Source organism: Lepus europaeus, chromosome 6 (genome assembly GCF_033115175.1).
Source record: "Lepus europaeus isolate LE1 chromosome 6, mLepTim1.pri, whole genome shotgun sequence".
Lineage (NCBI taxonomy): Eukaryota > Metazoa > Chordata > Mammalia > Lagomorpha > Leporidae > Lepus > Lepus europaeus.
This window is the reverse complement of record NC_084832.1, coordinates 126,386,355-126,398,793: the sequence shown is the minus strand read 5'-3', so window position 1 is coordinate 126,398,793 and position 12,439 is coordinate 126,386,355. Positions and strand designations below refer to the sequence as shown.

Here is a 12,439-nt window from a genome sequence, read left to right as displayed (position 1 = left end):
TTCAAATCAAATGCGTCCAACAGAACTTCTTCTAATTATATAGAATTTTCATTATGAGAAAAAAATATAAGGGCACATTTGTAGCATCAGCTAAGATGCCAGTGGTGACACCCCCGTCCCCTATCAGAGTGCCTGCTTGAGTCCTGGCCCTACTTCCAGGCAAGCTTCCTGCTACTCTGTACCCAAGGAACCAGTTCCCAACTCCTGATTTTGGCCTGGCCCAGCCCTGGCTGTTGTGGGCGTTTGGGGAGTGGATCAGCAGAAGTTCTTACTTCGTCTCTGTCTCTCTGCCTTTCAAATAAAATGAAAATAAATTATTAAGAAATATGAATTGGCTTATAAGGGAGGAGGAAGAGAGGTTAGGGCTTTTAGTGCCAAAACAAAAGTTACCAGAAATGAGAGCTTCCCAAGGGTGGAGCTACAGTGACAGCGGCACAAATGGCACTGTCCAGTGACTGAATATTTATCTGCTACAGAAGAGAAGGGGCAGTACAGTCACACATAGAGGACACAGAACTCCCTAAGGGCCCCTCTAGATTTCTCTAGAACATAGGCACCTGAACTGATGAGGGCTGGAAATCAGAAAACACCCCCAGGCCCTCTTCCATTTTCCAGCGTAATATGAAATGATTGATGCATCTGAAATCCACCTGCACTCGGTCCACTTGCACCTGGGGCAACTGGAATAAGTTGCCCTTCACCTCTGAATAAAATACAAGGTCCTAGTTCCAAGCTGGAGGCCAAATTTAACCCAGTCTTCATACTGTAGAGTCCTCTCTGAAGTTAAAGGATCTTCAGTTCTTGTTATTATGTTAGACCTTGACTTGCTGTAGTCATTAAAAAAAAAAAAAACAGAAAATGCACACACACGATACTGAGTACCATATATATTAGAGTATTATTATATATGAATGAGAATTGAAAGATTAATGAGCAAGTGCTAAGAGTGATGTGTCCTGAAGGTCACATATGATGTACGCTGGCGTTATTCAGAAGGGGATGTAACATGGAAAGGCAGCACTTGGGCCACATTACAGAAGAGCCCTCGCGGCTGATGAGCTGCGAGCAGAGCAGGGTGCTGACGGCGAGGCAGCCTCTGCTGGTGAGGAGAGGGCAGCCCGGTGTAGGCAGAGCAGCCTGGTGCAGAGCGGCAGTGTAGGTGAACGATGGACATCGTATACAACTTCAAACTGCTTCAACAGGAATTTCTAACAGCTATGTTTTGTTATTTTTTTTTTTTAATTCATCCAAAAGGCAGAGATACAGGAGGCGGGGGACAGACAGAAGTCTATTTTCCATCCCTGGTTCACACCCCCCCGCCAAATGCCTGCAACAGCCACAGCTATACCAAGTGGAGGCCCAGATCCCAGACCTCAACATGGGTCTCCCATCGGGGTAGCAAGGACCCCTGTACTTGAGCTGGGCCTCGCTGCCTTGAAGGGCATGCATCAGCAGGAAGCTGGAATTGGAAGTGGAGGCGGGACTTGAGCGGAGGCATCCTGCTACGGAATGTGGGCAACGTCTTAACCATTCCACCAAGCGCCCGCCCATCCTTCTGAAAGCTAATTTTACCTGTACTGAAGTCACACACCCTCCCCCGTGTGAGCTGAGCAGGCGTTGACAATCCAGCTGTCATAGAAACCGGCTATTTTTGTGCTTTCATAAGACACACTGAGACTCTCCTTCCCCAGTATTTAAGAAAATACATTATGAACAATGTCCGGTGTGGAATAAAAGAAAAAAATAAATCACCGAGGATGCTCACCTCATGTCTGTACCTGTCTAGCTGACACAAGGAGAAAACCTGTTTTGTTTTCGTTGTTGTAACTGCAGCATCAACAACGGCTCTGCAGAAAGATTCAGTCCACTGAGCTTGCAGGAGCTCGGTGGAGCCGTATGATTAAAGACCATCTCTGGCAGAGCAGCAGAGGTAACAATCCATGCATTCATCTGGTCAATTAAAAGCTTATCTTCCAAAGAAGGCCCCTGTTCTGCACAGCTACAGCGCAATCAAATCCGGAGCTTCACCTTAGGATAAAGATCCTATAAACCCAAGCATCTCATCAGTGCACAGTGGGAGTGCAGAGGTTATCCAGATTTTAAGCCACTTTCATTGATTCTGCGCCCCCTTTTCAGCGGCTGAAACTGTGCGGATAAATAGTAAAATTGAAGAGCTGAGAGGAAATGAACGGCAGCAAGAGAGAACTTGGCCTAGCTACCAGGTCTCCCAGTGGTCATCTACTTAAAGCATACATAAAATACACAAAGGGCCTGAAGAACTCAGGGCCTGGAGTACCACATTAACTGACTTCTGAGAAACCCTTTTGGAAGAGTAAGGTACCTAACTCCTTAAATGTGTACTTGTAGCAGGTGAAGCACTCGAGTCTTCCTGCGCCTATAGTCGAAGAAATCTGGTGAGGGAGAAACCTGCTTTGACAGGGAGAGGTCCCTTTCCGCATCCCTCACACAAGACCACCTAATTCAAACTGATGTCAAACCACTGAGCATTCCACAGTGACTGCAGCTCAAGACGGAAAGAGAACCTGGGGTGCAAGAAGTCTCAAGCCCCCAGCTCTGAGACCGCCAGGGAGTCATAACTTTCACTGAGCTCCTGCTAGATAAGATACCCAGCAGGAGTTCCATGAGCAGTGAGAATCAAAAGGTGCCATGTTCATTATCCCTTCCTTCTGTGCACCACGCTTTGCCTCTGGTACTCTGGGCAAGGACCCCGAGGGACATGCCTAACGACCCCCAGGCATGGGCAGTTTCTCAAATTAACAATCAGGACTATGTTCCTGGCTCCCTTGGGCTTCCCAGAGCAGCACTCCTCCCACAGTGCATACCCAAGGCTGTGCAGGATCCCAGGGACAGATCTGGGAGACTCCCAGAACACCTAGCACATGCTGGAAGAAGGGTGGTGTGCGTGACAGCAGCAAGCACCAGCAGCCAGCCCCTACCAACGACCCAGACTTGAGAGCTAAAAAGAGGACTTTGTTGACCACGTCTGCTCCTCCCTCTGGGTTTGGTTTGACAGCAGCCAAAACATCAACTGTCAGGTGGCAAACACTTCACCGTTGAAAGAAAATAAACATTTACTCTAGATGTTCTCATAGAAAGCAGGCAGATCCTGGGCTCATGCAGACCAGCTGCAAGTACTGAGACCCAAGGTGGAGAGACACTGCTGGTCTCCCAGGTGCGGCCGGCCAGATCGGTGTGCGGCCCCTCCCCCCAGCGACCTGACCCTGGGGGCGCAGGACTGCTCTCAGTTCCCTAAATCTCAAAGGCTGCACAGGAAGTCATCACCTTGGGGAGTAACCGTCCTGGGGTTACTCAAGCTCACTGACTCCTGCCTGCACGCCCCCAAGGCCTTCAGCGCCTTTCTGGGTTCCCCATGCTGCAGGGTCTCAAAGTTTCACTCCTACAGAGGTTTAGGTCACAAAACTTAGCGAAGCACCAACTCAAACAGGTGAGGCAATCAGCAAACATCAGCCCGAATCTCACGAAGGCGAGGAAGCCGTCCTCAGACTGGAAAGAGCAGCAACTTCAGAGCGAGGGCGCAGACCTCCAGCCGCCTAACTGCGTCTGATTACCGTTCCCTGTGCCCCTGGGCCAAACTCGCCCTTCCCAGACGGTCCGGTCTGGGCCGCGGCTGCACGTAGGGGAGCCGTTCAGAGGGGTTCCTCCCAGACACCACGCGGGGGCTGGCTCCTCCTGCCAACAGCAACCCCCGCAGCGACCACCCAGCCCCTGCAGCCGGCTTTGGGTAGTGGCTTGGGAAAGCGGACCGGAGCGCGCCCGGCCCTCAGCCCGTTAAGTCAGCCTCAGGATCCCACAACAACGCCTCCAGCCTCAACACTGCCAGTGGCTCCGGAAGCCAAACCTCGGCTCGGCCCGGCTCGGCTCGGCCCGGCCCGGCCCGGCCCGGCCCGGCAGCCCCGGGGATGCGGCCTCCCCGCTGGCAGGCAGGAAACCTCGGGTTCCCAGCAGAAGGGGTCTCTGGGTGGGGTAGGGGGGCGCCCTCACCTGCTGCACACTCGCAACCCTCATGTACGAGTCCAACACGATCAGCAGAGGCACGTGGAAGCTTTTGCCCCGAAACAGCGTTGAGGCTGCAAGAGAAGAGGGTGAGGGAGGAGAGGCAGAGTCAGGGCCCCTGGCGCTCTGCGCCCCGGGGAAGGCCGGGCGGCAGGAGCGCAGGAGCCGGGACCGGGTCGGGGCGCAGCGAGGCGCAAAGTTCGCGCGGCCGCCTTACCGCGCTCGGAGTACGTGAACACGAGCAGGTCCTCCAGGGTCTGCACCAGCGTCTCGACCTGCTTGCCCTCCTGGACGTTGTTCAGCCTGACCAGCAACTTCTTCAGACTTTCCTCGTCCTCCTCGTCGCTGCCCTGGTTGCTGCCACCGCCACTGGCCATGGTGGCTCGGGCTGTGAGCCGCCGCCCTCCGCGCCCCGAGGAGGCCTCCTGCGCCCGGGCCGGCCCCGCGCGCCGCCCTCCGAGGCCCGCCGCGCCCTGGCCGCACGCGTGCGCCGCCCACGGGGAAGGCGGCCCCGCCCGGCGCGGCCCTGCCTCTCCCAAGCCCCGGGCCCGCGGCCTGCGTGGGGCTCGGCCCAAGCGTGGATCCGCGGCCCGGCTGGGGCGCGCCCACGCCCGCGAGACCCGCCCTGGCGGCGCCGGATCCCGCAGGCAGCGGTGGCGGCGGCGGCGCGGCCGGAGCCCACGGCGACCCCGCCGCGGCCCGCCGGAGGTCTGCGCCCTGGAAAAAAGGAAAAGCGAAAGCCGGCGGCCTGCCGACCTAAGAATAGAATCCGGGGGACGCCGCCCAGCCTCCCGGGTCGGGATCGCGGCCTCGGGGTAGGGGATGCGCTTCTGCCCCAGCGATGCAGCGGAGCGCAGGGAGAAGGGCCCGGCCACCCTCTCCGTGGCCGCGGCGGGGGACGCACTATGCGCTTCCCCGTTGCTATCGGGAGCCCCGGGCCCCCCCAAAACCAACTTGCGAGCTTGAGTTTGCGGCAGGCGCCACCGTGGTGGTGGGGACGCCGCGGCAGGGTGGGTTCTGCGTGCCTCCGTGAGAACCGAGAGGAAGACGGGGAAGTGAAAGGAGAGGTGAGAGACCCAAACCTCAGGTCTGTTTGCTCAGTGTCCAGAATGACTCTGTGGGCCTGTGTGTCTGCGGATGGAAGGCAGGGCGGCCCCCCGGGGAGGAGGGGGGAGGCTGAGCTGGAAGTTAGTGCTTCTCCGTTCCCACATCGGTGGCGTTTTACTAATGAGGAAGCTGCGGGTTGGAGCTGGGGAGTGGGGCTGAGCCGAGGTCCCGCAGGTGCGCGCTGCGGAGCCGGGACTCGCCCCAGGTGGATTGAGGTCTTCCCAACTTCCGCCTTAATCCGAGTGGGCTTCGCTTTCCCAGTGGATACCGTGAAAATGCCTTTTGAATGTTTCACACACAGGCCCGAGCGTTTGTGGTTGAAATGACGGAGCGGTCAGGTTTGCTCCGGAGTCCCCCGTGGGGAGGGGAGGGCTGGCACGGGGGGAGGTAGAAGTGGGTTGATCCCTGTTGAAGGGAAGAGAAGCGTTCGTGCAATCTATGGTACTTTTCTCTCCGTATAAGATTTTCCAAAAGAGACAGACAGCGCCTTGCGCTCTTCATCAGATCTCCAGTGTGTTTTTTTCCAAGCAGCGTGGAACCTGTCAGAACTTCTGGCCGCGGAGGCAGTAACTGCGCCGTCCCCAGGAGTTCTCCCTCTGTGCCATCCTCCTAATCCCTCTGCACCAGGCGCCACTTCCCAGACTACTGGATTACTACTTGCAAGAAGCCAGCTCTCTCCGTCGGCCAGCCTCTGAGTAGGCCCCGTGGCCTATGGCTTCTCTGGGGAGCATCCTTCCATGATAACTGCCTTGGGAGGCAAAGGGTCCCCTTAGCTTTTAAAAATGCTAAATTTGGGGCTGGTGCCCATGGCATAGGGGGCTAAGCCCCTACCTGCACTGTATGGGCACTGGTTAGTGTCCCGGCTGCTCCTCTTTTGACCCAGCTTTCTGCTATGGCCTGGGAAACTAGTGGAAGATGGCCCAAGTGCTTGGGCCCCTGAACCCACTTGGGAGACCCAGAAGAAGCTCCTGGCTCTTGCCTTGTGATCAGCCCAGCCCTGTCGTTTATGGCCATTTGGGGAGTGAACCAGCAGATGGAAGACTTATCTCTCTGTCTCTCCCTCTGTTTCTAACTCTGCCTCTCAAACAAATAAATACATTTTAATTTAAAAAAGAAAGAAAATGCTAAATTTGTTCACTGGAATCCCAAGATTTGTCACATCTTCAAGAGTTTAACAAGACTGAAAATGTAAGCTAAAGGGCACAGGTTCGTGATGGAGCCAGGCTTCAGCAGAGGATCAAGCAGTGCCTGAATGTGTGGTTAACTCCCTGGGAAGCAAAATATCAAACTGACATGACTAACTAGAGAAAACCCCAACGCCAGCCCCAGGCAGATTAAAAAGGCACATAAAAATAACTTCAGGAAGAAAACATAGATTAATAGTAGCCTAATCCTGTTATGAGGAAACGGAAACAAATCACAAAAAATGATACGTGTGACTCTATGCAGTTTTAATTTTTATAGTCAAAGGGGATAAAACCACAAATGAAAGTAGAAGGTAAGTGGAAAATTGGAAAACACATTGTGATACATAAGACAGAAAACAATTAGTTTGAATATTTCCAAAGTTCTCACCAATTGCTTTGTGGGAGGGATTACTCCAGGAGAAAAAATGGATTCAAAAAAAAAATTTTTTTTTTTGACAGACAGAGTGGACAGTGAGAGAAGAGAAAGAGAGAAAGGTCTTCCTTTTTTCCGTTGGTTCACCCCGCAATGGCTGCTACGGCCAGCGCACCGGGCTGATCCGGAGCCAGGAGCCAGGTGCTTCTCCTGGTCTCTCATGGGGTGCAGGGCCCAAGGACTTGAGCCATCCTCCACTGCACTCCCAGGCCACAGCGGAGAGCTGGACTGGAAGAGGGGCAACCAGGACAGAACCGGTGCCCAGACCAGGGGCGCCCAGACCAGGACTAGAACCCAGGGTGCCGGCGCCGCAGGCAAACGATTAGCCTATTGAGCTGCAGCGCTGGCCATGGATTCAATTTTGAATAGGATAGGGCGGGTGTTGTAGTGTCTTGGGTTAAGCCACCACCTGTGACACTGGGATCCCAAACGAATACTGGTTTGAGTTCCTACTGATGCGCCTGGGAAAAGCAGCAGATGGCCCAAGTATTTGGGCCCCTGTATGCACTTGGGACACCTGGAAGAAGCTCCTGACTGCAGGCTTCGCCCTGGCCCTGCCCTGGCAAATGTGACCATTTGGGGAGTGAACCAGTGAATAAAGATCTCTGTTTTCTGTCTGTCTCTTTCTCTCTGTAACTGCCTTTCAAATAAAATCTTAAAAATTTTTTGAATAGGGAATTAATTCCCAGGTAATGAAAAATATATTCTTCATTAGATAAAAAACTGTGTTAGCAGCAGACTCATAGGATGGCAGATGTCCTAAACAACACTCTGGCCTCAGAATCAGCCCTCAAGGCATTCAGATCTGGCTGAAGAGCCCATGAGAGTATAGCAGGCATGGAAAGCCAAGATATCATGGAAAAAAAAAAAAAAAAGACCTAAATGAATGATCTCTGTGAGTGAGATCCCAGTGGAAAGAACGGGGCCATCAAAGAAGGAGGTACCCTTCTCCGAAGGGAGGAGAGAACCTCCACTTTGACTATGACCCTATCGGAATAAGATCAAAGTCAGCGAACTCTAAAGGCTTCCATAGCCCTGGCAACTCATGACTAGAGCCTAGGGAGATTCCTGACGCCATGAACAGGAGTGTCAAATTGTTAAGTGAGCAACAGGAGTCACTGTGTACTTACACCCCATGTGGGATCTGTCCCTAATGTGTCGTCTAAAGCCAAGTGATGCTATGACTGGTACTGAAACAGTATTTTTATACTTTGCATTTCTGTGTGGGCACAGACTGATGAGGTCTTTGCTAATTATATACTGAAGTGATCTTCTGTATATAAAGAGAATTGGAAATGGAAAAAAAAAAAAAAACAACAACCTGGTGTTAAAATGGAAATGGCATAGAAAATTAATTAATTTGAAAAAAAATTATGTAGGATCTCTGTCTTTAATGTGCTGTACATTGCTATTTAATGCTATAATTAGTAATCCAATGGTAGTTTTTACACTTTATGTTGCTATATGGGCAAAATGTTGAAATCTTTACCTAATATATACTAAACTGATCTTCTGTATACAAAGAGAATTGAAAATGAATCTTTACATGAATGGAAGGGGAAAGGGAGCGGGAAAGGGGAGGGTTGCGGGTGGGAGGGAAGTTATGGGAGGGGGGAAGCCATTGTAACCCATAAGCTATACTTTGGAAATTTATATTCATTAAATAAAAGTTTAATAAAAAAAAACTGTGTTAGTAACTATCAGTGATGCACAGTTATAAATTATAATTTGGGGTGTTTGTCTAATATGCGATAACAGCAGGGAAGAACTGGGAATAAATCTAACAAAGTGTTATGAAACCATTATGAAGAAACTACTGATCTACATTAAAAAGAAATGCCTATGCCATATTAATTAATGGAAAGTTAAACTTTGTGCAGAATTGGCATCTTTTTTAAAGTAATACAAAACAATGAAAGACTGAAATTCTCAGCAACATTATATATAGATTTCAGTAACATCAGCCCAGACACTTTTTTTCATTTTTACAAATACTGTTTATTTTAATGATGCTGGTACAGATGATGTCTGCTTGAAACCCATATCCCAGGCCAAAAAATACAAACCAAATCAAAAAGATCAGTGCTCTATTGTACACACTTCTGCATGAATAAGCTCACTAAACGCCTATGAAAATCAGAGACTGTAGAAACAGGACAGAGTGGGAGAACTGTCCTACTAGACCTTCAGTCTGGCCTCGGGTAGCCTTTGTCTACCAGTTTCCCTGGGCAAGACCAGCTACCCTCCGGGGATTGCAGGGAATACAGCCCTGGAAACACACCACTCACCCAGCTGCCTGTGTCTTCCTGTGCATCAGAAACGTGGGCCCTTCCTTGCAGGCAGATACAGCTACAGGTCAGCATGTCAGGGTCTGGACCTGAGGCTTCACCCATTCCTCCATGCTGGTTCCCTTTATGTGACACAACCTGTCAAACACGTAAAGCATTGTTTCATTATGAAGCTGTGGAAATTCATCAGCATGTTATTAACCCAGCTACACAACATGAGCAATTAAAGGGTATAGAGAACCCAAAAACACTCGGAAATATGTGAGAGATGCTGTATTGAACATCAGTGGAAAGAGAGAACAGTTTAATAACTGATCTGATTCCACAGGTTGTAGGAAAAAATATCAAATCATACCCTTGGTCTATTTTCTGTTGTGATAACAAAATATTTGAAGCTGGCTAATTTAAAAAAAACAAAGTCTGCCTGGGCCCCCTGCACTCACCTGGGAGACCTGGATGAAGCTCCTGGCTCCTGACTCCTGGCTTCGGCCTGTGATCATTGAGGGAGTGAAGCAGTGGATGGAAAATCTCTCCTCCTCTCACTCTCTGTAACTCTGCCTTTCAAATAAATAAAAAATTTTAAAAAAAAGTTCAGCACAGCTTTCTTTTTTTTTTTTTGCTTATAATGAAAATATAAACCATTTGATTATCCATCAAATCCATTTATAAAATGTATTAATTTGTGAAAATTATTGAACTAGAACTCTTAGAACTCTGAGTCACTATGGCTAAATGTTAAATATAGCACTAGGTTTTTGAAAAGTTGCAGTAGTGTACATGCCTCTACAGTGTGATCATTCTCTAGGGGCCAGCATCATGGTACAGCGGATTAACTGCTGTCTACAAGGCCAGCATACCATGTTACTGTGGTTCAAGTCCCAGCTACTCCACTTCTGATCCATTTCCCTGCTAGCATACCTAGGAAGACAACTGAAGATAGCCAAATGTTTGGGCCCCTGCCATCCACGTGGGAGACTGGGATAGAGGTCTGGGCTCCTGGTTTCTGCTGTCCCAACCTGGGCTATTGAAGCCATTAGGGGAGTGAACCACGGGATGGAACATCCCTCTCTCTCTCTCTCTCTCTCTCTCTCTCTCTCTCTCTCTGTAACTCTGCTTTCCAAATAAATATTTTTTAAAATATTCTTTTTTAATTTATTTGATAGGTAGAGTTAGACAGTGAGAGAAAGAGACAGAGAGAAAGATCTTCCTTCTGTTGGTTCCCTCCCCAAATGGCCGCCATGGCCGGAGCTACGTCGATCCTAAGTGAGGAGCCAGGTGCTTCCTTCTGGTCTCCCACAGGGGTGCAGAGTCCCAAGCACTTGGGCCATCCTCCATTGCACTCCCAGGCCACAGCAGAGAGCTGGACTGGAAGAGGAGCAACTGGGACTAGAACCCAGCGCCCATATGGGATGCTGGTGCCGCAGGTGGAGGAATAACCAAGTGAGCTATGGTGCTGGCCCCTAAAAATATTCTAATTCTATAAAATATGCAGGGCCACATGTATACTAAAGATATATGTGTGTGTAGTAAAAGCATAAAAGTTACAAATAGGAGTAATATCTACCAAGTTCTAGTTTCTGTTTACCTCTGATGAGAGGAAAGTAGAACTGTATCTGGGAAAATATATTGGGGGCTACAATTACAACACTTTTTCCTTAACTTATTGCTGGATACCTAAATACATTATCTACACCGCATGCTTCGAGTGTATTTCATAATACAAATAATTAAATGTATGTCCCACCTCACTGGTGAGCAGAACAAATGAACTTTTTTTTTTTAATTTTTTTTTGACAGGCAGAGTGGACAGTGAGAGAGAGAGATAGAGAGAAAGGTCTTCCTTTGCCATTGGTTCACCCTCCAATGGCCGCCGTGGCTGGCGCACCTCGCTGATCTGAAGGCAGGAGCCAGGTGCTTCTCCTGGTCTCCCATGGGGTGCAGGGCCCAAGCACTTGGGCCATCCTCCACTGCACTCCCAGGCCACAGCAGAGAGCTGGACTGGAAGAGGGGCAACCAGGACAGAATCTGGTGCCCCAACTGGGACTAGAACCTGGTGTGCCGGCGCCACAGGAGGAGGATTAGCCTATTGAGCTGCGGCGCCGGCCCCAAATGAACTCTTTATTCATTAAATTAGCAAAGTTTATGAAATTTGTGTGTGTGTGTGAGTTTTTCTGTGTGAGTTTATTATGAGGAAATAAGTATACCATACAACTCCAAAATTTTGATCCGAAACTTGCAAAAACAATACCAAAGTTGTACACCTAATGAAGCCATTCAAATTAAACTAGGACCCTCAGTGATTCTTGTTGGGTGACAGAATTTGGACTAATTTTTATAATTTTTTGTGTGTGTTTTCAAATTTCCTGCAGCCAATGTGTATTATATTAAAGTGAAAATTAAAGGAAATTACAAAATGTGATATTTTACTTTAACATTATAAAACTTACTTGGGGAATATGACTTTAACAGTATATTACCCTAATAAATATAAGGTAAAACAGTTTATAAGACAGAAACAAAACAGGGAAATTGGACATGAATTCCAGTGGTCCCAGTGGAGACAGGGCATATTTAAAAGTCTGCAGAACCCATGAACTCTAAGCCAAGGAATAGAGCCCAGTTCTCACCAAAGACTGAAAATTCCAAGAGGACCCCTTGGGTTAGTTCCACACACTCTAAAACAGTCTCTGGCTCTCAGGTGCTATTCCCTGGAAGGTCATCCGATTAGTAGTTGAGTGTATAACTGAACAAATGGATGGACGACAGAGGAACACAACAGTTTACCCAGAGTGGTCACAAAGAAGAGACCTGGACTGCGTGGCTGGTCTCAGACTCCTGTCACGTTGCCGTTCTCATATGAGTTTCATTAAACCCAGAGATGCCATCTAATCACTGAACCTATACTTCTCTTTATCACCTGCGCCTTATATATATTGAAAGCAACCCTTTTCTAGCTTCTGAACTAGAGATAAAAACTACAGCTGCCTTTGAGCTCTGATAGTCTCGTATCAGCTGAAATAATCTCTCATTACAGTCAGGTCCAAGTTACTCTGAGATGAGAGCAGCAGGACACCCAGCATCCTCACACTTGGATTCCTTGGAAGAGTAGCCTTGCAGAGTTGTGTGTAAGGATTGCATTCTGGTTGAAGATTTTTTAGAAACACCTGTGCATATTGAGAGCATCAGAGAGAAACGGTTCCAGTCTTTCTCACCCAGAATACAGCCCTATCTTTGTATTGCCAGGCATATTACAGGTAATCCATAATATTCCTTGGATTAATTTAAGTGAAATTACTACCTGTGGTGTTTAACCCCTACTGAAAAAATATTAAGAATAAGAATAAAAGGCCAGAATTGTTGCATAGCACATTAAACCACTGCTTAAGACA

General features: G+C 49.0%; 1 protein-coding gene across 1 annotated transcript in view; it reads right to left on the bottom strand.

Moving 5' to 3' along the window:
- Window positions 1-4,452, bottom strand: part of LRRK2 (leucine rich repeat kinase 2) — a 158,744-nt gene extending 154,292 nt beyond the window's left edge. The window contains exons 1-2 of the mRNA XM_062195073.1: window positions 4,253-4,452; window positions 4,024-4,109 (exon numbers count right to left, since the gene is read on the bottom strand). Of these exons, the coding sequence (XP_062051057.1) occupies window positions 4,024-4,109; window positions 4,253-4,412 (246 nt within the window). The 5' untranslated portion in view covers window positions 4,413-4,452. The remainder of the gene's footprint in view (window positions 1-4,023; window positions 4,110-4,252) is intronic.
- Window positions 4,453-12,439: the final 7,987 nt, after the last annotated feature.